The sequence below is a fragment of the Leucoraja erinacea genome, chromosome 3 (genome assembly GCF_028641065.1).
Source record: "Leucoraja erinacea ecotype New England chromosome 3, Leri_hhj_1, whole genome shotgun sequence".
NCBI classification, from domain to species: domain Eukaryota; kingdom Metazoa; phylum Chordata; class Chondrichthyes; order Rajiformes; family Rajidae; genus Leucoraja; species Leucoraja erinaceus.
In genome coordinates this window covers 38,386,201-38,413,221 of record NC_073379.1, presented here as the reverse complement: position 1 = coordinate 38,413,221, position 27,021 = coordinate 38,386,201, and the positions used below count along the sequence as shown (strand labels likewise).

The following is a 27,021-nucleotide window of genomic DNA, read 5'->3' as shown; positions in this document are numbered from 1 at the left end:
TATTGAGAAATCAGAATATCTTGTTGCACAGAGATGGAGAGCACTGTGATAGTGTGATTACAAATCCTGTTTCAAACCCATTGCAGATGCCTGAATTGTTCTCTTGCAGGTGGTGGCTGCAAGGCAGGAGGTATTGGCTCTTGATGGTTAGGTGAAGGCAATCCTCACCCACTCTCCACCAAGCTTCCTCCTTCAGGTTCCCCAGATTGGCAGTTCCCCTCACTTCTGATGTTTCAGGATGTGTGGGTGCAGGGCAGCCATAGTCTCCTTGCACTTGATATTGGATTCTCTCAAACCGGTCACCTTAACACCAAATACACAGGCTGGCATTCCGGTATAGGATTCAGGGAGTCCGAATGCTGCTTTTCAGATGTGACGTTGAAACCAAAGCCCCATCTGCCCTCTTCAGTGGAAATTAATCCTTGGGACCGTTTTGAAAAAGAATTGAGGAGTTATGGCTGGTATCCTGCCCAGAATTCATCTTGCCCTCAACATCAGTAATCTGCTCCCTGCTCAATGCCAAGGCAGATGAGTTAACCAGCGGAGACTTGTAGGGCCGAGATGGCCTGTTTCCGTGCTGTAATTGTTATATGGTTATAGATGGAGTTGAGGCCTTGCCGTTAAAGTAGTTTGATTTTGACAGGTCACCAGCCTTATCCACATGCTCTCCTCTTTAAATCTTGCCCCCATAAATACCCAGGCCTGGGGTGGGTTACTGCTTCTCCGCAGTCAAACCAGGCGGGGAAAGAGATCCTATGTTGGGAAGGGCAGTTGTCTATGATATCACACTGGGAGCACTGGAGCTCTCAGTGGTGACAAGGAACATAATGAGGAGAATTGGCGATTGGCTGGTCCTCTTACTTTAAGAGCCCTAAACACAATCTTGGGGTGTTTTCCATGTGGCTTTACTCTGTCTTTGAAGGCATAATAGCAAATGAAAGTCAGAGAGAGTGAGCTTAACACAGGTGGTGAAGACATGCATTTCTATAGCACATTTCACATCCCTTCCAAGAATCACAACGTTTTAAGCTTTAACTCTTGCACTATACGAAATACAACGGCCAATTTGCACACCACAAGCTCTCATAAATTTCGGACATGGCACCAGTGAGAATCTGTGGCTCTTTTTCAGAATTGCCAATGCATTTGCCTCCATCGGATGGAGTAGATGGGGTCTTTCTCATCTCATCTGAAATGCAGTACCTTGACTTACAGTCAACTATTTTGTGTCCAAGTTCCTGGGCTAAAAGGATCCAAAACCTATTGTTTCAGGGTAGAACATTTACAATTCTATCAGATTCGCAGGGGATGAGCTGGGTTAAAATTGTTACTTTCTCCTTCAACTCCAGCCCAATAGTCTTGGATTCATACTGCCGTACACCTCGAAAAACCACCACATATGTGGCCTACGTTTGGGTGTCATTCAATAATATCCAGGGACTTGAGAGGGAAGGAAGAAGTCAAAAGGGGGGTGGGGGGGGAGACTTAATTTGGGACAAAAGAGAAAACTGATGAGGATTGTAATCCACATGAAAATATTGGCATTAAATTTGCCTCCGTTTATGAACCTCATTTATTGGAAGTTTCATAAAGAGTGTAGGATTTCAAGGAAGTAAGTAACAACAGAAGAAAGAGACACAGAGGCAGAATCTGGAGTCCCCTGATCTTCTGTGTTATCTAGTAAGATTGCTTACAGAATCTGTGGAATTCATTGCCATAGAAGGCTGGGGAGGCCAAGTCAATTGATATTTTTAAGGCAGAGATTGACAGATTCTTGATTAGTACAGGTGTCAGGGGTTGTGTGGAGAAGACAGGATAATGGGGTTAAGAGGGAAAGATAGATCAGCCATGATTGAATGGTGGAGTAGACTTGATGGGCCAAGTGGCTTAATTCTGCTCCTATAACATGAACTTATGAAATTATGAGTGCTGTCCTTCAAACGAAGTATTTAATCAAGTTGAAAATAATACCCTTGTACAGATGTCAAACAGGAATGTTGAAAAAGCTGTGATCAATGCTGAAGACAAGGCTCCTTTATCAGCTGACTGAAGATTTACCAACAATATGCTAGGGGAACTCAGCAGGTTGAACAGCATCTGTGGGAGGAGAAAGGAACATTTGATGTTTTGGGTTGAAATGTTGTTGCAGCATTTCAATAACTTTTTGTATGAACATACATAACAAAAAAGTGTAAATAGACCTCCCAAATATGGTTAGGGGTTATAACAACATGTTGCAAGCTCACTAAGAGTGAAAGAAAATAAAGGCAGAGAGAGAAATGAGAGGAGATTTAGATTTAGCTCTCAGGACTAAGTGAATCAAGGGATAAGGGGAAAAAGCCAGACCAGGGTACTGATTTTGGATGTTCAGCCATGATCATATTGAATAGTGGTGCTGGCTCGAAGGGCCGAATGGCCTACTCCTGCACCTATTTTTGATGTCTATGAGATTTTCGCCAAGGAGTGCCAGCAGAATGGGCTACTTGGGCAGAATGGTCTGTTTCCCTGCAGTCTCTTGTGTGAAATTCTGTGTAAATAAAAACAATTGTGCTGTATACATTTTTTATGTGCAGTCTGAAATTTATAATGCAAGGAAAAAATATATTTGCGGGTTGTGTTGGTGTGTTAGAGGAAATGGAATGTGATCTAGATATTTAAAAAGAAAAGCAAGAAATGTAGCAGGCACCGTGCAGATGCAAGCAGGCAGTTTCAGAGGGAGATAGATGGATGAAGTCAGTGCACAAAACTTTGGGTAGCTGGAGCTCAATGTGGAGAACTGTGAGGTCATTCACTTTGCATCCAAGATAAATACACTGGAATCTTTTCTTAATGGTGAGAGTTGTGGGGCTATGAAAGAGCAGCGGGGTTTAAACATCCAGGTGTTATTTCGTTCATTCACAGGTTAAGGCTATTGTTGGCAAGCTCAGCATTTATTGCCCAGCCCTGGTTGTTCAGGGGCTGGAGGGCTCGCTGGGCTAGTTAAGAGGGTGGTTATGAGTCAAACACAGAGTGGTAGATCTGGAATATTTGCAAATAGACAAGAGTTATTTCCCCAAAGGACGCATAAACCAGGTGTTTTTACAACATTCTGTAGTTTCACAGTCTCCATTACAAATAACAGCATTCTAATTTCAGATATTATTCAATTATCTGAATTTAAATTCTCAGTTGCCATGGTGGAATTAGTATTCACATCATTAGCCCAGGTCTCTGTACAACATCAAATCACAAGTTCAATCAAAATTGGAACACCTAGGATCCTACTACTAAAATCTGAAGCACAGGCAAAAACAAAATAATCTGTTTCTAAAGATAAGGCACACAAAGTGCTGGAGTAACTCAGCGGGTTAGGCAGCATTTCATGAGAACATGGATAGGCGACGTTTCGTTTTCAGGAAACTTCTGAATAGATTAATCTGACGAATGGTCCCACCACGAAACTTCGTCTATCCATGTTCTCCACAGATGCTGCCAGGCTTCTTGAGTTACTCCAGCACTTTGTGTCTATTTTTGTATATCAGCATCTGCAGTTCCTTATGACTACATAGTCTGCTTCTGAAGGTTTTTTGAGTTGAAGGGTCTACATAAACATAAATTGTTGTTGTCTCTAGTCTCCTTGGTGTTTTTGCAAGAGGTGATCAGAATATTCCAGTGGTGATTCCTCAGCGGCCCACAAAACCAGGGGCAATTGTGACCAGGCATAAGGGCCTCCGTGCTAGAAAGAGCCTTAATTTGGTGGCCACAATGACAGGTTAAACAGTTGCTGTGAAATTGCTCATTGATTCTGCCTTGGCTGATGCTGCTTCATGCCTTCACCTGTAATATGAATTGACAAAGCAATGTGCTTGGGCAACCATTTATCCTAAAATTATATCCTCTCCGGTCAGGAGAAATAGCCTGTCAGTGATTACTCTAATTGGAAGAGGGATTAACAAAAATAATTGTTTTACATAATTAGAAATAATTGTTTTACCTAATTAGAAATATGTGGATTTTACTAAAACTGCATGTTTGTTGATTTGGGAAGAGTTATTGAAGAGCTAAATGTTCCCCCATGGGAACTTACCATGATTATATACTTCAAAAGTAAAGAATTTGTCACTCAATTGCTTCTCTCTGGTGTTACAGTGTTTACTTAACATACAGTATGCACCATGACTGGAACAATGAAATTCTTACTTGTTGCAGCTTTAGAGATACATTAAATACAACAACACAACAATGAAAAATATACAAAAAATTATCAATGATGCAGGTCAACCAGACCATGATAGCACAAGCTAAATTACTTCCTTTCCAGTCAAATTACATCTTCAGCAGCCCTTCGTTGTCTCAACTTATCACCTCCCTGGCTCTGTATCTTCACCCATCCCTCCCCCACCTGACTCCCTGCCAACCTGGATCCTCCTATTGTTTGTCATTCGTGCCCCATCCCTTCCCTTCCCACCTCTTTACACTGGTTATTTGCCCTCTTAGTCTTTTCACTCCAGATGAAGGGTCCCAACCCAAAATGATTGTCAATTTATCTCCACAGATGCTGCCTCATCTGTTGAGACCCTTCAGCAGATTGTTCTAGTCACATGGTTCACTCCCAGGAGCCGGATACGTATTATGTTTTCGATGATACTGTTAATTCTAGCTAAATTGGAGAGGTAGGACTTCAAAATGGGGTAAAAGCTTCAGGGCTGTTGGGAGATTTGATCAATTTGGAATTGCTCCTTGCAGAGCTGGGACAAGCTGCGAAGAGTTGCCAGTGTGTCTGGAGCTTAGATACAAATTTGCAAGCAAAGAACGAGAACACCTTTCAGCCCTGTCAATTAGGTGCAAAATGCATAGAATGGATTGGATGGCTGCAAACCAGACATACACCTTGTAAATATTTGTAAATCATTTTGCAGAGTTCAACTTTGCCGAGTGTTGATTGGATGAGGTATTGAACCTTGTCTGGGTTTCCTGTAGATCAGGGTAAATGTTTCTAAGTTGGCTTCCTTACGAAATCCGTTTTAAATACAATGTATTGAGCTGTTGTATTATTGGATTAGAGGAATGTCTGTTATGTATGGCGTTAATCGATATTTGTAATTGGGTTATTAAGAGACCACCCCCATTTGGTTCAGCCCCTCGAGGTCCCGGGACATATAAAAGTCTGCTACCGCGAGGTTCAACGTCGATCTCCTGGGAGAGCGCTTGGGACTGCGTGAACCTCTGGAGTGTCTCTGTCTGAGCGAGGCCTAGAGGGCTTGATCAGGCAGACACGAGGTTCGAACCCACGATGGGATAGGTACAGTAGTTGACCTGTAATGCGCTTTTGTTAAAATCAAATTTAGTTGTTTCAAGTGCATGATTCAGTGTTTTTACTGAAACTAGACTGGGGGGGAAGCTTAGAAACGAGTAATTTACAATACCTAAGCCCAAATAAAATAATGGGAAATCTAAATCGACTTTAGCCTTTACTGCCGCCATTTTGATTGGCTCACACGTTACGTATATCTGTCGTCTTCTTGTCTCTTACTATCTGTCCCAGAGTTCTCGGCTATGTTAATTCTGGCTTCATACTCATCTTTGATCTAGATTGTTCTACCGGTAACATCCACTCATCCCCAGGGCCTAAGCTTTGGAGATAACATGGACTGCGGATTCTGGTTTACAAAAAAACTCACAAAGTGCTGGACTCAACAGGTCAGATGGTGGAATTGGGAGTGGGGGATAGGTCTTTGTATGAGGCAGGGTGGGATAAGTGTAGTCTAGATAACTGTGGGAATCAGTAGGTTTGTAATAGATGTCAGTCGATAGTCTGTTTCCTGTGATGGAGACGGTGAGATCAAGAAAGGGGAGGGAGTTGTCCAAGATAGTCCGGTGAAGCTGAGGGCAGGGTGGAAGTTAGATTCAGTGTTAGGGATTCAGTGGATTCAGTGTAAGGCATGAAACTGTGCAAAAGTTTTTTAACAGCAGCGCTTGCTATCTACCATGTTTGCTCACAGTCACAGGCTTCACTTTAATCTCATTTTATTTAATTGATTTCCTTGGCACAAAAGGAAAAATAAAACATAGAAGGGCAGAGTGACTGAAGTTTCAGGTTTGCTGTGGCTTCTGCCATATGAACTGAACTGTAATTGCTGAAGATATTTCTAATCTCCCAGCTCCACAGATCACCAGTCCCCTGGAGACAGTAGATGCTTTGGTTGAGGAAGAAGCCTCTTTCCTGTGTGCAGTGGATTCAAACCCAACGGCAGAAATAACTTGGACCCGCAATAACATTCCCATAAGGTAAGGTCACTCCAATGACTGAGGGAAGCAGGATTTGGCTTACATTGCAGGACAGATGTGGAACAAAGTTGCAACTGAGTCAGCCTCTGCTCTGCATAGTTCCTTGAGGTGGGTTATGAATCAGGGCTGTCCTGTAATGCCCCTGTCCCACTTAGGAAACCTGAACGGAAACCTCTGGAGACTTTGCGCCCCACCCAACGTTTCCGTGTGGTTCCCGGAGGTTGCAGGTGGTTGCCAAAGGTTGCAAATAGTGGAAGCAGGTAGGGAGACTGACAAAAACCTCCGGGAACCTCCGGGAACCTCACAGAAACCTTGGGTGGGGCGCAAAGTCTACAGAGGTTTCCGTTCAAGTTTCCTAAGTGGGACAGGGGCTTAAAGACTCTCATTGAGAAACAGGAGCTGGAATAAGCCCCACAATTATTTGGGCTGCTCCCCTTTTATTCAATAAGATGGCTGGTCTTTTACCTTCTTCCTGCACCCTCCCTACCCCGTACCAATGTCCCCCCCCTGCCCCACCAATCCCCATCTCCCTTGGCTTCCATTGCATTCAAAGTTCCAAGCCTTGAATATACTCAACACGTGAGCATAAGCAGATCCCTATAATATGGATTATCTTTTCTTAATCCTGAATAACTCAGCCTGTCCCTGGTTCTGTCCATTCCAATCAGGAATTGGGCTCTTGGTTTCTTAGCCTTTTCCAAAAACCACATTGGCTTCAATGAAATTACCTGTCATTCTTAGTTTAGTTTAGAGATACAGCATGGAAACAGGCCCTTTGGCCCACCAAGTCTGCATGAACCAGCAATCCCCACACATTAATGTTATCCTACATACATTTGGGACAAGTTACACTTGTACGAAGTCAATTAACCTACAAACCTGTACTTCTTCATAGTGTGGGAAAATACCAAAGATCTCAGAGAAAACCCACGCGATCACGGGGAGAACATACAACCTCCATACAGACACCAATTTAGTCGGGATCGAACTAGTGTCTCTGCCGCAGCATACGCTGTAAGATAGTAACTCTACTAATGTGCCACCGTACTGACTCTTCTAAATTGTTGAGAATCTGAGCTGTCCTGTTCAATTCTTTAGACTTTACTTTAGACTTTGGAGATAGTGTGCGGAAACAGGCTCTTCAGGCCTTTGGGTCCACGCCGACTAACAATCACACCGTATACTAGCACTCTCCTACACACCAGGGACAATTGAGAATTGTATGGAAATTAATTAACCTTCAAACCTGTACATCTTTGGAGTGTGGGAGGAAACCTGAGTGCCCGAATAAATCCTACGCTGTAACAGGGAGACAGCACAAACTTCTCAAAGAATAGCCTAAGCACCCAAGTACAGGTCCTGAAACAATAATGATTCATGATTGATTCATAATTGTTTTTTGTTGGTTATTATTTTGATGGTTATTATTTTGTTGGTTATTATTGTTTTTTTATTATTGTCACGTGCACTGAGACACAATGAAAATGTAACATGTGTCATCCGGACAAATAATACCATGCATCAGTACAAACAAGCCATTAACAAGTACAACAGATAATCCAAAGAGAAAATGACCAGAGTGCATAATAAAGTGTTACAGAATTATACTGTTACATCTACAGAGAAAATGCTGGTAAAATAATCCAAGGGTGGAACAAGATAGGTTGGGAGATCGGACTTCACCCTTGGCTTATGGGAGAATTGTTCAGTCATCTGATAACAGGGAGGGGGAAGCTGTTCCTAAACCAAGTGGTTTGTGCTTTCAAACTTTTGTGTCCTCTATCCAACAGGAGAGGGAAGAAGGGGGAATGATTGGGGCAGATCTGGTCTTTGATTATACTGGCTGCTTTCTCAAGGCAGCGTGATGTATAGATGGATTCAATGAGGTGGGGGGGGGGGGGGGGGGGGGGGGGGGGGGGGGGGGGGGGGGGGGAGGGGGGGTGGAAGGAGGGGGATGGCTGGTTTGAGTGATGGACTGGGCTGCATTCACCACACACTGCAATTTCTTGGGCAGTGCAATGGCCAAGCCATGTTGTGATGCACTATGATATAATGCTTTCCATAATGCACCTGTAGAATTTGATAAGATTTGATGGAGACATGCCCTATACCCTTAACCTTCTGAGGAAGTAAAGGCGTTGATGTGCTCTCTTGGCTGTAGCTTTAAATGTGGTTGTTCCTGGGCAAACTGTTGGTGATATTTACACCAAAGTAGTTAAAGCTTTAATTCATGTCACCATGGCACCGTGGCACAATTGATGGCAACTAGGACATGTACATCACATAAAGTCAACATTTAACTCCTTTGTTTTAGTGACAGTGTGGCAGGGATTGTTTTCTTGACAACATATGACTAATTTTTCTATATTTTTCCTGAATTCCGATTAAGGATATGATAAAACTTTTAAAATCAAACACATTATTTTACAAGGTTTCCCACTGCCTCTCCCCACCCCCTAACTCCACAGGAAAGGGGCATGTTGTAGGCCTGCATTTGCCCAGCAGGAACTGACAACAGAAATAGTGAAATAAAGTGAGAAGTAAGCAAATAATTAATATGCAAGGATCTAATGGTTGATTCTTAGAAGTGTCCCTCCCATCCCAAAGGGGGTGACTCATGGACTGGAGCCTTCTTTTTGCAGTGCACTTGAATGAATGCTGGCAAACCATTCAACCACAGTTAACAGTATCAAGATTCATAGTAGCATTCCTGTCAGGTGAGAGTACACAAGATATTAGGCCCTTGGACAACTGTCAAGAGTCAGAACGTGTGCCAAATTTCCCTTTCTATATCCAGAGGGAAGGAAATGATTCAACTTAGCACAGAGTGCATTTTAACTGGAATATTTGCATTTGTTCATTATCTGCAAATTCGTTCACTTTTGCCAAGTTTATTCTGTGGTTTTATTTTGCCAAATTTTGTATTTAAGTGCTTTTTTTCCAGCGGAGCGAATCAGAAGCTGCTGGCCTTGATCCCTTGTCTGCTCTGAGCAGCACATGAGCCCCTGCAATTTTCCATGGCCTGCTGGCTTGTGCTTAGGACAAATCAATCACTGTGCAAGCAGACTTAGAAACATAGAAACATAGAAAACAAGACCGATGTGCAGACGCATTGGGTCTGTTCCCCCAACGTGCGGTTGTGGGGGTGGGAGGCGGCATGCAGCGTCACACACACTAACTATCCCCCACCCCACATTTTTAAAACATTAATGTCTCTGATTTTTCATCGATGGGAAGAATTATCTGGTCCAGGAAGGCAGACGTGGGCTCTGAGCGAGGTGGCCAAAAATGACAGCCGTAGGTGGCGGCGTTCTCTCGGAAATCGCAGCACAGATGGCCAAAGATGGTCAAGATCAGACTTTTAGTAATATAGATAGGTGCAGGAATAGGACATTCGGCACTTTGAAAACATCCAGTGAATTGGTCTCCACTGCCTCCTGTGGCAGAGAATTCTACAGATTCACAACTTTCTGGATGAAAAGGTTTTTCCTCATCCCAATCCTACATGGCCTACCTCTTATTCTTAGACGTACTGGAAGACAAGGCCTTGAGCATTTCTGTTGCCAGGGTGAAAAGGGGACTGGGGTTTGACTTTCTTGTAGTTCTCTCAAAAGTGAAAGGTTAGTGAATGAGTGGGAACAGCAAGAACAACAGACTCCAGTCTGAAGGAGGGTCTCAACCCGAAACGTCACCCAGAGTCAGACTATCCAGAGACGCTGCCTGTCCCGTTGAGTTACTCCAGCTTTTTGTGTCAGATTCCATATTACCATTATTTCCGTTTGACATAGCCGGGCATTGACAACATTTAAAAGACATTTGAATGGGCACACTGACAGGAAAGGTTTAGAGGAGCATGGGCCAAACACAGGAAAATGGGAGGAGTTTGGGTGGGAACCTTGGTCGGCATGGGCGAGTTGGGCAGAAGGGCATGTTTCACTGCTGCATGACTCTACCTGAATCACTCATTAGTTGGGTATGTAAATGGAGTTCGGGCCAGGAACCAGATTGTGGGCTGGCCATGTAGATGAAGTTGCAGGTCGGCTACAGAATACCAGGGGTCAGGAACGTGGGTATTCTGAGGCCAGGACTTTGGTCCAGTGTTGCTTGCATATTTCCTGCTTCCTTTAAACTCACCGGATTCACAGGGAAATTTATTATACCATTATTATAAAATATGGATTAACGTCAAACAATCCCAGAGATCTGCTCATTAGGCATTGCCAAAGTCCTGATCACGCCAGATTAGCAGATTTGCTGTATTCCCAACAATCACCCACAATTCTACAATCCACCCACATGAGACACAACATATAGTGACCAATTCACCCATCAATCCACATGTTTTGGAGATGTGAAAGTAAACCAGAACCCAGAGGAAAAAAACTGTTGCTATGGGGGAAATCTGCACACTCCACACAGACATCACCCAGTGTCAGAATTCAACTCGGGTCAGTGGAGCTGTGAGACAGCAGCTACTGTGAGACTATGCCACCCTTTTAAAATAGAGATATAGAAAAGTACAGCACAGGAACAGCGCCTTTGGCCCACAGTGTCTGCGCAGACCATGATGCCAATCTAAACTAATCCCAGCTGCCTGCACATTGTCTACATCCCTCTAATCTCCACATGTTCAAGTGTCTGTATAAATGTCTTTTATCATTGCTATCATATCGGCCTCCACCATCTCCCTTATACCTTATACAGTATATTATGCTCTATACCTATTGCTCTCTGTGTAAAAATTTGGCCTGCAAATCTCCTTTAAACAAATCTGCTCTCATCTTAACCCATGTTTCCTAGTATTTGACATTTCCACTGTGGGAAGAAGTCTCTATATACGTTATCAATGCATCTCATAATTTTATAAACATTTATCAGATCACTCCTCAGCCTTTGATGCTCCAGAGAAACTAATTAGAATGCGTCCTACTTCTTCTTATCGCCAATACACTGTAATCCAGACAACTAGGGGCGCCACATTAATGACAGCCTCTGCCTACAGTCTGTCTGTTTTTCAGTCTTTTTTATTTTTAGTCAGTTTTAAAAGTTTGTTTTGGAGATTTCTTTAGCTTTTCCATGTGGGAGAGGTGGGTAGGGTAAGGGGAAACCGTTTCCCAGTCACTTCCTGGCGAGGACGTGACTATTCTCCGAGTCACACCTCGCCCCCACTACTCGCGGCCTACCACCTGGATTGGAGCAGCCTCTCCTGCCGGGGACCCGGACCAGAGCTTCAGCAGTGGCGGTGCAGTGCTGGATACATCGCGGAGCGGGCGATTGCTTACCTGGATCGCATTTGAATCTCCGGAGTGTTGGGCCTGCTGCTTCAACATCGGAGCTGTGGTTTGTAGAGCTTCCAGCACGGGCGGCGCTGACTTCAACATCGCGGAGCCCTGGGGCCCTTTGCAGAGGGCCCCAGTGTTGAATCTCCTTTCAGCGTGGCCTGTGGACATCGGGAGCCGTGGACTCCGGTAGGAGATGGCCGATTCAGATGTCGAAGCCGCTGAGGATGTCCTCCAGTTCTAACATCGGACTTCCATCACCTCGGCGAGCGGACCTGAGCATCGGGCCGCTCGTAGTGGCGACAGCGGGAGGTTTGGGAGCCCCCCGACCATGGAAGGCCAACAGAGGAGGAAGCCAATAACCTTGTCAGCTGATCAGACTATTCGCTGCAGCCTCCAGGTGTCGTGCTTGGTGGCTGAGCCAAAAAAGACCATAATGGAGAAGGTGAGGACAGACTCTACGATGGCCGTATAGAATTGGACCATCATTGCCTGTGGTAGATTGTGCTTCCTCAGCTGACGCAGGAAGTACATCCTCTGTTGTGCCTTTTTAACTGTGGAGTTGTGAGATTCAAAAATCACAAATGCTCTTGAGACAAATTCAGCCAAAGAAGTGTTTTTATTAATTTCATATTCTGCAGAATAGGTGCCTCTCCTCTGATGTCCCCTAGAGGCACAACGAAGATGGACATGGTTTCTATCTTTATACATTTCAGTTCACTTTTGTCACACCCTCATCTCTCCCCATTGAGCTTCTTCCAATCAGAACACTAAGGTTTATATTCTCACGAGAACGTCTCGGAACGCCCACCCAACGTCAAAGACACCTCCCCTATCATGCATCGCATGTGCATTTAAATTAGGCATCTTGTCATAGTGAGTGTGTGTACATATTCATGTAATCTCATCAAGCATGCGTAGTTGAGCGTGACTTTGTGTCCCTCTCCCCTTTGTTCTAATTTCTCTTCTATCTCCTGCTGAAGTCTTTCTATTGCTACTTTTTATCTAGAATTTCTTTCTGTTCTTTATATCGTTACTTTCTATTCTACTAGCAGTCTGGCTTCTGCTGACACCTTATTTCTTTCTAAGATGTTTTTCAGAGTTCTAGTATAAATCAACCATCCCTATTCTCACAGTCGATTTATACTTACAAATCTCTCATCTTGTGTGTGTGTGCGTGCTTGTTTGTGTATGTGTTCTTTTGTATCTTTGTCAAAATGCTATGAGGTAGCGCTGGCAATTTTTTCCACATTCTTATCCACATTTTTCTGGTCCACGCCATAATCAGGCTCCCTTCAAATTTGATGCTATAGTTTACAAGTTATTAGTGATTAAAGTTTTTTAAAAAAACAACTTTGAGAAGAATAACTGCGACTCTGCTTTGAGATTTTTCTGGCAGCTTCCAGTGATGATGTCACAATGCCATCTCGCAGTCATCCAATCACAATGGGATTCATTTACACAAGCTGCCGCCAAGATTCTAAAAACCGAAAATGACATCACAATGTGATCTCTACTGCTCTGCTGCTGCTCTCTGTTGTAAGGAGAGGGGCGTAGTGGGGGAGAATAAACGTCTTAAAGTGACATTTAAAAGTTTGAATCTCTTCAAATCTGCACTGGCAGTTAAGCAGTTATGACATCACAATGCCCTACCGACTACAATGTTTCTATCCCAGAACACTATGAGTAGGTATGTTACAAAACCTACCTGAATCGTCGATGAGAATCTGCCCCAGGCCGTGTGCGCGATTTTGGCGCTGTTTAGAGGGGGCGGGTTTAAAACGCGATTTTTACTAGGCTGTTGCAATCGAAAATGTTCAGCCTAGTAAATCATTAACGGAATATCGCTGAAAGACCCCGTCGCAAAAGGTATTGTTAGTTTTTATGGCCTTGTATAATAGTTATAGTAGTTTAAAAATCACTCTCTAAACCCGCGGCCTCTCGCAGCCCCAGGGTTTTATAAAGCAAACAATTAAAGGTATGTACCTTATTTTTACATTAAAAGGGGCCTCTTAAGAACCCTGTATATAAAGTTTTCTATAGCGAGTAGCTCATTTTGGGCTCTTTATATCCCGCAGTATTTTTCTGGGCATTTGAGGGCACAAATCCAGCGCAATGTGAACGTTCTAAACCAGCGCGTTCACAGGAACCCACTAGAAAGCTGATTTAAAATGGACTTTAATTTACAGCAATTGAACACTAAATTCCTTCCATTTGGCCTATAAATTGATGTAAATGAGATTTTAAAATCATGTTTTATTGTGAATTATTTGTGAATATTATTTGGATACTTAGGCTATTTAAAAATGTTAATCATTTATTAAGAAATGGATAGATGTTTAGATCTAGTAATTGAAGTTTGAAATTAGCTACAGTTGGGTAACTAACTAATTACATGCTTTAATTTCAGGTCATCCAAGTAAGATTATTTTATATTTGTTTCAGAATGGTTCAATCTATGATAACTGAAAATTTCATTCAGTTCTCTTAATTTTTAAGAAGGTTATGGGCTTTTGACTGTCCATGATCACAGCTTTTTTGTTATGTCCATAGAAAATCAATAGGGAACAAGATGCTAATTTCCGAGTATGAAAATGGCCATAACCTTTTTATTACTTGAGATATGAAAGTGAATTAGGTGTCAAATTAAACTTATTGTTATGCTTCATCTGATGGGATAAATTGCAGACTTGATTTTTTAAATCTCAAAATTTTGTAACATTGCTACTATGAGTCCTTCACAGCAAATGTCCTTCAGGGAAATAATCTGCCAGTCAAACCCAGCACAGCAAAGTTTAATGATTAGATTTGGATAACAAATCTAATCATTGCCTTGTTGGTGGCACCTACATCACATTAAATCTTAGTACAATTGCATTTTTTTAAAAGTTTAAAATGACCTGCACAGTGAGTGGATGATGGAAACGGGTTGCGTTGGGGGAACGGGTTACGCTGGGGGGAACGGGTTACATTAGGTAATGGATGATGGGGGTGATTGGCTCTGGGGGGGGGGGGGGGACCTGTCTCTGGGGTGAGCGACAAAACCGCGTTCGGGCACCAACCCTCCCATGTAACACCGCGCCCCCCCACCCCATCCCACCCCTACCCCCCTGGCATTGCGGGATGGGGCCCAACGGGTCCCACGGTCTAGTATCTATTAAATACCTTGAGATTCTCCTTTATTCTACTTGCCAGGGGAATTTCATGGTCCCCTTTTAGCCTTCCTAATTTCTTGTTATGTTATTTCCAAGTCTCACACATCTTCCAGAGTTAGATATTTCACCAAATCCTTCATAATTACAGGGTCTAAATTTGGGAACTCCCTATCATGAAATCAAATATTACAAAAGGACAGCAAAGGGTCAATGATGGCCTTCTCAAGAACAATTTTATGAATGCACGATACATTCTGACCTTTGTGCTGGCACCCACAACTAATGAAAAAATAAATAAGACCATAGATTTTGCTGGGATCAACCAGAGAGTTACTGGAAGAAGCCACTGTGCCCGTGAGTCAACCTCTGTGGTATAAGGAGAGAGAAGGTTGAGCAACAAATAACTATTTTTTCCATGAATTATTTTGGAACAGCTGTGCTCTTGAAGTGCCAAATTGCATAGCACAACTTAAAATAAACAACCAAAAAACATCGGAAAATAAAAGTTATTTTGCCTTATGTGGAATAATAACAACTGTCACACAGGATGCACACACAATATAAAGTATTAACTATATGTCTGAGTAGGTGTACAACAGAATGATAGATCAGAGACTGCCATCATCAAGAAAGACTCAACGAGGTGAGAACAGGGAAGGTGACAGTAACTTGAGTGGGGTCTATACAATTCAGATAGATTCAGCAGGATGGAAGTTAGTTCTGTCTTTTAGATTATTTAAAATATGAATGTAAAATAATCACCCATAAATCCAGTAAGGATCAGAAGAGAGGCTAGGGGGTTGTGCTCTTGTATTATGAACTTAATAGATCACCTCAGAGCAATGAAGATTCAAATTAACTTTGTTTGTGGTGAACATTGTTCCAAAGGGTCTTGGGAACTTTAATAATAAATAAACTGTTTCCATCGGCGGAAGGTCTATGAGCAGAAGAAGGTTAACGTGATTGGCAAATAAAACCAAAGGCAAACTGAAGAGAATTTATTCTGAACGCATGAAATTGTGATCTAGAATCTACCGTCTAAAAGTCAGATGGAAACTGTATCATTTGAGCTTTCAGATAATGGAACTGGATATTAATTTGAGGGAGGAAGTTCATTAAAATGAGACACAGCCGGGTGAAAATAGAATGGTAGAGTCGAAGAAACATACCCTTCAGCCGATTGAGTTCACATCAACCAACATCCATCTGTTGACAGTCATTTCACATTAATCCCAATTTATAATTCTCTCCAGATTCTACCACTCACCTACACACGGAGCAGTTTACAAGGGCTAATTAATCCACCAGACCGCATGTCTTTGGGATGTATGAATGCTAGCATTGATCAACGGGGCAGAACAGGGTGACTCTGTACTATTTATTTCATGTTATTTGTGAGCTTCGGTAATCAGTTAAATGCTAAGGGTATCAATGTTCATGTCACTAATTTTGGAAAATAATCCTCCTTGACTTTGCTTGTAACAATTTACAGACCCTTTGACACCCGCTACAGTATAAAAGAAAATGGCCAGATATTAATCATCCTCAGTGTTGAAGACACAGACAATGGAGTTTACTGCTGCACTGCTAACAATGGCGTGGGGAGCTCGGCTCAAAGCTGTGGAGCCCTGCAGGTGAAAATGAGTGAGTCTCATGCTTTTACTTCTAAACAGGTTACCTGGAACCAAAACAACAACAAAGCGAACTGGAAATGTGCAATAGGTTGGTCAGCCACTGTAGAGGCGGGGTGGGGGGGGGATGGAATTTTGGATTCTTCATAATTGGAAAAATGCTAAGATAATGTGTGTTAAGGTACAGAGATTTAGAATGGGGAATTAAAGTGGTAAGCAACCAGAAGCACGTGATTTCCAGCATCTGCAGTTATTCTGCTCCATTTGCTTGAAACATTGCTGTAGTTCCATTTACAATCGCAAATATCTTAAAGCCCTTTAGTGCCATAGAAGTTGTGCGGCACGGTGGCGCAGTGGTAGAGATGCTGCACTTACAGCACCAGGGACCCGGGTTCGATCCTGAATAGGGTGCAGTTTGTACAGAGTTTGTACGTTCTCCCTATGATCTGCGTGGGTTTTCTGCAAGATCTTCCGTTTCCTCTCACACTCCAAAGACCTACAGATTTGTATACATGACCTACAGGCTTGGTATAAATGTAAATTGCCCCCAGTGTGTGGGATAATGTTAGTGCAGGGATCGCTGGTCGGCATGGTCTTGGTGGGTCGAAGGGCCTGTTTCCATGCTGTATCTCTAAACTAAAGTACTTTTATTGCAATGTAGGAGAAATGTGCCCTCAACAAGCTCCCACAATTCAGATCAGAACTTTTTTTGTAAATTAGTTTGCTTGAGGAATATCAGTGAATGATACTGAGCAGAACACTTTATTTTTCTTAAATTAATGCCACGGGATCCTTATGCATCAGCCGAGAGCTTCGATCAACCTTTGGTTTAGCGTCTCACCTGAGCGTTGACACGTTCAAAAATGTACTTCAATGCCTCAGACCTTTCCCAAGTGTTGGACTAGTTCTGTGCACTGACGTCGGTGATGCTTGACCCAACAACACTGAGAGATCACAATGCTATGAGCTGAGCTACAGCTAAGACAATATCGCAGCATCAAGTACGTCATTTTTGAGGACTGTGACCTTCAGGGATTCGTTTTTTGACTGGGTCGTTTTTGATTTTGAAGGTTTCCATGTCCTCTGTCCTTTCTGATTGTGCTGGGCCTCTTGCTGGGCTTCACAGCATCTCTTGGATCCAAACGTCAACCACTAACAGAAATCACAAGGCAGCAGCAACACTGGCTCGTCTCCGTCTTTTCCTGTCCCTTGTATTTTTTGGGCTGGTTGAATTTGAGAATTCAGAATGTAGGAAGGCATGTGATGCCAAGGCTTTGCAGAAACATAGTTAAATACACGAAAAGCAGTACTCTGGTCTTTGTATGCCTGGTTTATTGCTCAATAATTTATGCCCTCGGTAAATAAGTTGATAGTTCAACTGCAATAACACATGAACAATCACCTGATCAAGTTAACCATTACTAGAATAGTCTGCAAACGGCTTCATCTTCTTTCGTGCCCATCTTCCATGTTTCAAATGTTGACATCGCTGTCATCGTCCGTTCTGTAAAGGACGCAAGCTTCCGGCGACAATCAGTGGAAGCCTTCACTTGTTGCAATCGATGATGGTGGACGCAGAATGAGCTCAGGATTCTCCCAGTTTCCAGCCACGCGACGTGGGCGCTTCTGCTGTGGGGCCTGCAAACTGCTAATATGGCATTACCGTATATAATCACACCAACACTACAGCGGAGGCTACTGTTACTAGGCTGCCAATCTTCAGAATTACCTTCCAAAACCTCTCTGCCTTTAAGATGCTTCTTAAAACCTACTTCCAACTTGCTTTTATAAGGAGGAGTAGGCCATTTGGCCCATCAAACATGCTCAATCATTTAGCAAGATGGCAACTAACCTCTTTCCCTCTTTGCCACTTTCCTTCGACAAATCCAAACTCTTCACTATGTAGCTCACTGTTAAATTTAGGTTCACAACATTTCTGCGAGGCTTTGAGGTTCTGTGCTTTACGAATGCAAATGTTTTAACAGTGCGAGTTTCACGGTGCATACCAGTACAATAGATGTTGGATTTAACACAGTTATTTCGAGTTTTACCATATAACCATATAACAATTACAGCACGGAAACAGGCCCTACAAGTCCGTGCCGAACAACTTTTTTTCCCTTAGTCCCACCTGCCTGCACTCATACCATAACACTCCATTCCCTTCTCATCCATTGCAATCATTTTTTTTAAGATGACCAAGGGGTGGGAAGCTCAGTGGCAGTCCACTCTCTGAGTAAAGAAGTTCCCCCTCTTCTTACCCCTAAACTTCTGTCCCTAAATTTGAAGTCATGTCCTCAGAATCAAAGGGATAGATGACAAGGGTTGGGATCTCATCAGATAGATTTGGGTCTCATGAAACCAAGCTGGCCAACTGATGTTGCTCCTGGAATTCACTGGCCTTATAGTGAAGTGGAGGCAATGGGCTCGATCTCAAAAGCTGTTTGGTGTCAATAGAGCCAGTTACAAGAAAGACTCAAAATTCTTCCCCTCATTTCTCCACATCTCCCCCCAAGTCCTTTTACCAATCATTTGTTTCCTCTGATGAGCAACACTCTGGGACTGGAAGTTGTTTCCTCTTGCCACCAATCACATTCCCTCATTATTTGAACACCTCTTCTAAATTGACCCTTTATCTTCCTTGTTCTTAGGTGAACAATCGTAGTCCCCCACAGAAGGCAAACACCCGAATAGATAAATAGGAATAATTTATGAGGAGCTGCATATCTACAGCACCTTTCAGAACTCCAAGACACCACAAAGTGTTCTCCACCAGTGAATGAACACAGTAAAAATGATAACTGTGTGTGTAGGAAGGAACTGCGGATGCTGGTTTACACTGAAGATAGACACATAATGTTGGAGTAACTCAATGGGTCCTTTACTCCAGAGATGCTACCACAAACATCCACTAAGAGCAAAGCAATAATAACCAGATCATCTGGTTTACTCATATTGATTGAACTCACTTTTACATGGAAATAATTCAGTGCGATCTCGTCTGTGCATCTTATTGAAATATCTCATCCAAAATGCTGTGGCGTGCTGAGACAGAGACTGTGTAGCATTGTTGTGCACATGTCCCTGGAGTGGGATCTGGACTGGGCTGAATAGTTCTAACTCATAAACTATCTTCAGAAATAACTGAATCTCTCTGGTGAGCTTTGACATTACCGCATTCAGGTGACGTTTTGTTTATGGATTGTCCCCTCAGAGCCTAAAATCATTCGGCCACCCACTGATGTCAGAGCACTGCTGGGGTCGAAAGTCGTGTTACCTTGCAGTACGATGGGGAACCCAAAACCAGCCATCTCATGGATCAGAGATGAAACTGCATTGAAAGTAAGCACACGCCTTTCTCTGGGCCATTCAAACACCCAGGTTACTCACAACCAGCTTTGGTCTCTTCCTGCTTTATAATGGAACTGACAGATTTAATCACAAATTAGTGTCTAAATGGTTCAACACTTCCCAAGAACTGGAGAAAGTCAGGGAATATTGCAATTGATGTCATGGCAAGTTACTTTGCATAAATGAGAACTGGGAAATGCTTAAAAGAAGATATGAATGATGTATGTTTCCATTGTATTTTTCATGACTTTGGAATTTTCCCAGAGCATTTTACAGTTTACGAACTACTTTGAAGTGTTCTCATTTTTTCTGTTTACAGTAGGCTATTTGTACCCATCAAGTTCCCATTAACATAGAAATTCTTCTGTTTCATTACCTCCACTAAAATGGCTATTGGAAGGGTGGTTTGGAAGAACAGAGATGAAAGTCAGCAGGGTCACCTTCACCCTGGGCTGTAGGGGTGCCTTTATTTTAACATGCACCATCTGCAATTGCCACAGCTGGTAGAGCTGCTGTCTCACAGCAGAGACTCAGAATTGATCCTGACCTCAGATTCTGTCTGTGTGGAGTCTGTACATTCTCCCTGTGACCACATGGATTTCCTCAGGGTACGATGGGTGTATACGTGCGGGTTTGCAGATTAATTGGACTTTGTAAATCGCCCCTAATAGGGAGTGGATGTAAAAGTGGGATGGCATAGAATTTGTGTGAACAGATGATAGATAGTTGGTTTTTAAGAAGGAACTGCAGATGCTTGAAAATCGAAGGTACACAAAAATGCTGGAGAAACTCAGCAGGTGCAACAGCATCTATGGGGCAAAGGAAATGGGCAACGTTTCGGGCCAAAACCCTTCTTCAGACGGTGTGGACTCTGTGGGCTGCAGGGCCGGATTTCAAACTATGTCTTTCAATCAATCTTTTAATGCTTTGTGCATGAAAGTATTGTGGTCGTGGATCACCTACGTGTGTTGCAGAAGCAGTGCATGAGAAGCACAGCCTTCCCTTAAAGCCACTTGCAGCAGTGTTCAAGTGCAGGGTCTTCCCCCAAGTGGCAGGTGGGTGATGGAAGGTGGTCATCGTAATTTTACAATGGTCAATTGGACATACTGTTGTGGGAGTTGGGCACCAGTGATAATTGCGTATACAGATGGTTCAAAGCTACCTCCCTGCCACCCATTCCCTGTCAATGACCCAGTTATGGCAGTGAAGATGTCGGGATCATTCACAAAGATTCAGGCTTTGTTTCAGTGGTTAGCTCCACAACAGAGCCTGGACGAGTAAGGACAAGTTATTTAACAGAAACCTCCATCTGCTCTCCAGATGGAGTACATTCTGAGACACAATGAAAGGGGCCACAGGAGAGGGAGGGGAAAGAGAGGGCCAGATTGGGAGGAATGATGTGGGATAATGGATCAAGCCATTGAATGAGGTTTGCCATCAACAGGGGCTGGAACGGAGTGCGATGATGGAAAGTGTGAAGCAGTGAGTGGGGAGATGTCATAGTCATAAAGTCATAGAGTTATACAGCACGGAAACAGGATCCTCAGCCCAGCTTGTCCATGTCAGACCAAGATGCCCCATCTAAGCTAGGGTTTGACCCATTTGCCCATGTTTGACCCATATTCATCTAAACCTTTCCTATCAGTATACCAAACCAAACTTCTTTCAAATGTTGTTATTGTACCTACCCCAAATACTTCCTCAGACAGCTTGCACCATATATCCATGACTCTGTGTGTGAAACCAACAGATGAAGAAGAAAAATTTTCGAGCTTCCCTTATCCGCAGGATGCTCAAGAGTAGAATTAAATCAACGTATAGTTAATCTCTAATGGAGATCAGTCAAACTTCACTTAGTTGGAAAATCCTCCTTGTGACCAAGTTTCAAGATCACATTCCAATTTCTATATCTTTGCGGGTAAAATTTGTTTGGGTTTGACCTTTGATAGGTTCCATTTATTGAGTTCATGATGGTTAAATTATTTTGTTTTAAATTCTGCGGAAGTATGCCTCTCTTACCTTATGAAGGTGGTCCTCTGTTAGAATGGCTTGCATCCTTCATGGGCCGTGCAAAAATACAATTTCAGCGAGTAACTTCAAAATATAAATTGATTACCACTTCCATGATTGAACGTAATGCACAAAATCATAACTGCAGAAGTGATGGGCAGAATTACGCCACTCGGCCCATCAAGTCTCCTCTGGCATTCAATCATGGTTGATCTATCTTTCCCTCTCAACCCCATTCTCCTGCCTTCTTCTCATAATGCCATACAAAAACAATTTGTAGCCTTTTGTTCTGTATGCAATATCAAAGTTATGTGATATTTGTTCACAGAAGGACCAACCTCGCACTTCTGTCCTTGAATCTGGCAACTTAAGAATTCGCAGTGTTCAACTGGAAGATGCAGGGAAGTATCGGTGTCTGGCGAGAAACAGCCTGGGCTTCGAGTATTCCAGATCTGTGACTCTGGAGGTGCAAGGTAGGTCTGGTATTAAAGACATATCTCTCTAGATATAATTATCCCATTGAGTAAATTTTAAAACTAACAAATGTAATATTGTCCTGTAAAATCAGTTATGAATGATTATCTAAGAAATGTTCTTTCCCTTGTTGCAATGAAGGTAGTAAACTATTTTAGAAGATAAATCAATGGTTTAACACCTTTATTAAAATACGTGGACATAGGAATGAGCTACAGGATAATTTTAATTGGGTTATTTTTGAACAATTAACACAATGCCAAATGTATCGCTACTGACTAACGCAAGACTGCTTAAATAATCATCGTTCAGTTTTTCGCAAAGGAATATGAAGAGTCCTGGAATAACTGAAAATTAATTCTGAACCATAGAAAATGTTGACAATGAAATCATAACGTATAGCAAAAGGAGGCTATCTTCCAAATATAGTCTTTAAATCAGTCTACCAGTCGTACATTCAACTTACTTAGTATGACATTCCATCCAGAAATCTCTCTATCTCCCGTCTCCTTTAATACACTCCATGAAACCCACCTACTTATCTACCTGTTTCATCATCACACCTGACAATCCTCTCCTCCCTCCTTCTTATGAGACTCATCACTATTGGTGCTGCAAAGTACTTTGACTCATTTTCTGATATTTAAGGTACTTTAGAAATGCAAACTGTTACTGTCATTTTTGTACAACCCATTCTTGTCACAAATCAAAGATCTGATCATCAATAGTCAACAGCATTCAAAAAACTCTCAACCAAATCAGCCTTTCTTTCTGCTAATGTGGGTATTTTATTTGCATGACTGATTATGTATTTGCTTTTCTCCCCATTCATTGTGCAGATTTTAATATGACAAATGCAACTGAAAGAGGTATTTTGCTGATTAGCTCAATGCATGTGTGCTGTGAGTGGTGCCACTAACACAGCAGTCACACCTTATTGGGAGACTTTTTAATAGATATTTGTTTAAAGGGAAAACTCCAAACAATTCTGTCTCATATTGTAAGAGGGTAGATGAGAGAAGCATCAAGATAAAAACAGAAAATGCTGGAAATACTCAGCAGGTCAAACAACAAATATGGAAAGAGAGATGGAGTTAGCATTTCAGCTCGATGGCCTTTCATTAGAAATGGGAATTTAATAAGTTTCAATGTGCGGAGAAAGGGTGATTGGAAGGGATTATGTCCACAAAAGGTAAGATCCCTGACATGGAAGATCGAGGAGAGATTCAATGTCAAAAGGGATAACAAATGCAAGATGAAAGAGGGTGGAAATGCTGAGTATTCCCAGGATTTTCCTTGTTTTATTTTTGTATGTTTGCTCTTTGTATTTACATGCTGTGTTCACTTCTCCCAATAATGGACTTTTATTATGCAAGCAAGACTCCTGCAACTTGGACAGGCTCTGCACTTGCTGCTTGCTATTTCCTGCTCGTTTGGAATGTGACATTTTTGCAAGAATGGCAGTGAACGTGTGGGCTCAAAATGGCTTGTGCATGTCTGGATATATCTTGCCGACTCTCTTGCGTTTTCATTACAAATGTCGTCTGTATGTTGGACATGTAGGCCTTCTCTATTCATCACCTCCAACTTTGCGTGCTGCTTCCGACAAGTGAAAATGCACAGAATATGTTTTATGGGTGTGAAAGGTTAGTTTGTTTGTGCCATTAGGACAGGGATAAGCAAGATTTTGAAGTACCACCAACCAAGCAGCACCAAAGTAAAACATAAAACCATGTCCAACACAGAAACAAACCATTCAGTCCAGACATGCCATGTGGTTAATGCAGTTGCTTCATCCAAGCCACCTACCATCACTCTTAATCACATATCTTTTTATTCTTTTCTCTGTAATATTAACCTAACATTCCTTAAATGTCTCTCCGTGATTGTTTTGTGCTCTCTCCCAGTGAAAACAAATGTCAAATATCAACAAGTTTCTTCTGACTTTCCTGTTGGGTGTATCACTGATTGACCGATAGTGATCTGTACCACAGAGATGTGTTCAATAAAATACCTTGTTATTCAAACTCTGTTGTCAGAATCCGATGATTTATCGAACACAACACACAGGGAGAAACCTCTCCACATCCATCCCAGCAAAACCCTTTGCTATCCTAAAGACCCCACAATCAGGACACCCATTGATACCCAAAAGAGCATGAATAACACTGCAACAACTATTTGAATTCCAATAACTGAAACAAAGGGAGTTTTGTTCTCCATCACTGCAACAATTCAGATATTTTAATTGGCACCATTCAGTACATAACTGAATCACACAAAAGCGACTATTTGAGTTTTGTGATCTCCATCACTGTTTCCTCGAGCTGGTTCAGCAACGGAGAGACCTTAGCGCCTCCCGATGGTAAGGGTAAACAGTCCAGGCTGCCCGCCCTCGATGCTTTTCTCAATGGAGGGGAGCGTGGAAACGTGACGGAAGTTCATTGCAATGCCTTCGGGGAGAAGAGCAGTGTACCATACTGTGATGCAAGCTGACTGAATGTGCTAGGACCCGCCTGCATCCTCGATGCTTTTCGAGTTTGGAAACGACGGACGAAGCATTTTGAAATGTGCTGCATTGAACTTGAGGCATCGCAATGTTGAGGGTGCAATTAGGGCAGGACAGGATAATTACCTTAGTGCAAAGAAGAGCTTTTCAAAGAAGGATGAAAGTTTCAGGGTGTTGGTCGTTGACATGCAGAATTTCGGAATTGAAGGATACAGACAGAACAGTAAGTCTCCAGAGAATTAAAGACTCTAAATGTATATGGAAAAGACACTGAAATGATTTAAGATGCATGGCGCAATGGGAGAGTAGTTAGGATTTCTTTGGGATGGGTGAATTAAGATAGGCTGATTAGATGAAAACATCTAATAATTAGGCACTTGGACAGGTACATGGATAAGAAAGGTTTAGAGGGATAAGGAGCAAACATGGGCAGGTGGGACCAGCATAGATGGGACATTTTAGTTGACATGGACAAATTGGGCTGAAGGGTCTGTTTCCATGCCGTATGACTCCACTTTCCTATCTCCTCATTAAAATAATTATTCTCTACTGAATCAATACATCTAAGTCTGACTATGCTTGCTTTAACTTTGGGCTCTTTATGCTTAAACAACTAATAAGAATGGTTCAATGTTCAAGTTATCTCCTCCTGCCTGGTGCTCCTTAAGTCTCATCTCTGCCCAAGTGACCACTCACTGCATACGCTTGTTGCATTCGTGGCTTTCCACTGTCGGTCACTCTTCCAAAACTCCCACCACATTGTCATTCTCATCGCCACATTCAACCAATTCATTCTGAAAGCTTCTCCCATCCATGTCCATGACCATCCATGATGTATTTTACCAGCAGCCCAATCCTGACGAGGGCATTGAAAGTTAACTGGCCCTCACATCTGTAGGGGTTAGTGAGCCTGCCTCATTGTGATAGAAGACTGGTGTATATGAAAAAACCCACATCCCAAAGGAACCAGGAATCATAGCCGATGGTCAAAACATTGGAATATTTGTCTCAAAGAGAAATACACGCAAAGTACTTTTGAGATGTGATTTTGAACAATGTTATATTGTTCAGGGAAGAACATTCGCCAACTTCAGCATTGATTAGCTCTCTCAATGCTCAGTGCCAAGTCTATAGTTTTGTACTGCAGTCTCTGTAGCGGGATTTGAACCCACAATCTTCTATGTCCAAATCGAGAGAGCTTCCAGCTGAGTCACACCCAACATGGGTGTTCCATAACAACATCATAGTGACAAGATGTACATTTGTTAATACCACACATATTGCTTGATAATGTTCCAGTAAATGCCTTTGAGCACTTCACTCTGTTAAAAGTACTATGTAAATAAACAAGACTATAAGAAATAAGAACAGGAGTAGGCTATTTGGTCCCTCAAGCATGCTCCATTAATCAATACGATTGTGGCTGATCCTATTTCTTCAAGTTCACTTCTCCACTTACTTTCCATAAAAATCTAACTCAGCTTTGAATATATTTCAGATTTCAGTCTTCATAGCTTTCTGTGGAAAAGAATACAAAACACTCATAAATCTTTGATCGATGAAATTCCTGCTCATCTTAGTTCAGTGGTTCAATGGTACTTTGTTGTCACATGTACCTAGGTACAATGAAATGTTTTGTTTTGCATACAGTTCAGTAACAATCTTACTATGCATAGGCAGAATCAAACTTAAGTCAAATGTCTTCTTAATTTACACTGCTAATGTGTGCTTATGATGAGCCTTTTGGTCCAAGACTCTCCCATGTGATTAAATACTCTCTCAGCATTTACCCAGTCACGTAAGAATGTTGCAACTAGATGGCCTCTCATTCTTCTTAACTCCATTGAGTGCAGACAAATTTGTCCACCTCTCTTGATAAGCCAAACCCTCCATACCAGGAAAGATCCTAGTGAACCCTGGATCTTTACTGAAATAAGGAGATTACAACTGAACACAGTCCTCTCGATGTCATCTCACCTATGCCTTGTACAATGTAGTAAGACTTTTCTAATTGTTGACCCGATCTTTCTTGAGATATATAAATACCACAGTTGCAACCCCAGCATTGAGCCCTGTGGCAACCCACCGGTCACAGATTGCCATTTAGGGCCTGTCCCACGTGGCAATTTTTTGGGCGACTACTGGCATCATTGCCTGACGTATCAGGTCACTGAAAAAGTTGGGGCGTGATGTGGCGTGATGCGGCAGTGACGCGGCGTGGTGATGTATCGACGCACGGTGTTTCCTCAAGTGTCACAACATTTTTTTTTGTCGCCGCTGGATTTTGAAATGTTCAAAATCTTTCAGCGACACTCATACATCAGTCAATGATGCCGGCAGTCACC

The 27,021-nt window shown here is 42.4% G+C and overlaps 1 protein-coding gene across 1 annotated transcript in view; it reads left to right on the top strand.

Moving 5' to 3' along the window:
- The window catches only part of musk (muscle, skeletal, receptor tyrosine kinase), a 135,610-nt gene that overhangs the window by 1,386 nt on the left and 107,203 nt on the right, over positions 1 to 27,021 (top strand). Inside the window, exons 2-5 of the mRNA XM_055632454.1 lie at positions 6,141 to 6,267; positions 16,194 to 16,345; positions 19,547 to 19,674; positions 22,022 to 22,166. Coding sequence (XP_055488429.1) covers positions 6,141 to 6,267; positions 16,194 to 16,345; positions 19,547 to 19,674; positions 22,022 to 22,166 — 552 coding nt within the window. The remainder of the gene's footprint in view (positions 1 to 6,140; positions 6,268 to 16,193; positions 16,346 to 19,546; positions 19,675 to 22,021; positions 22,167 to 27,021) is intronic.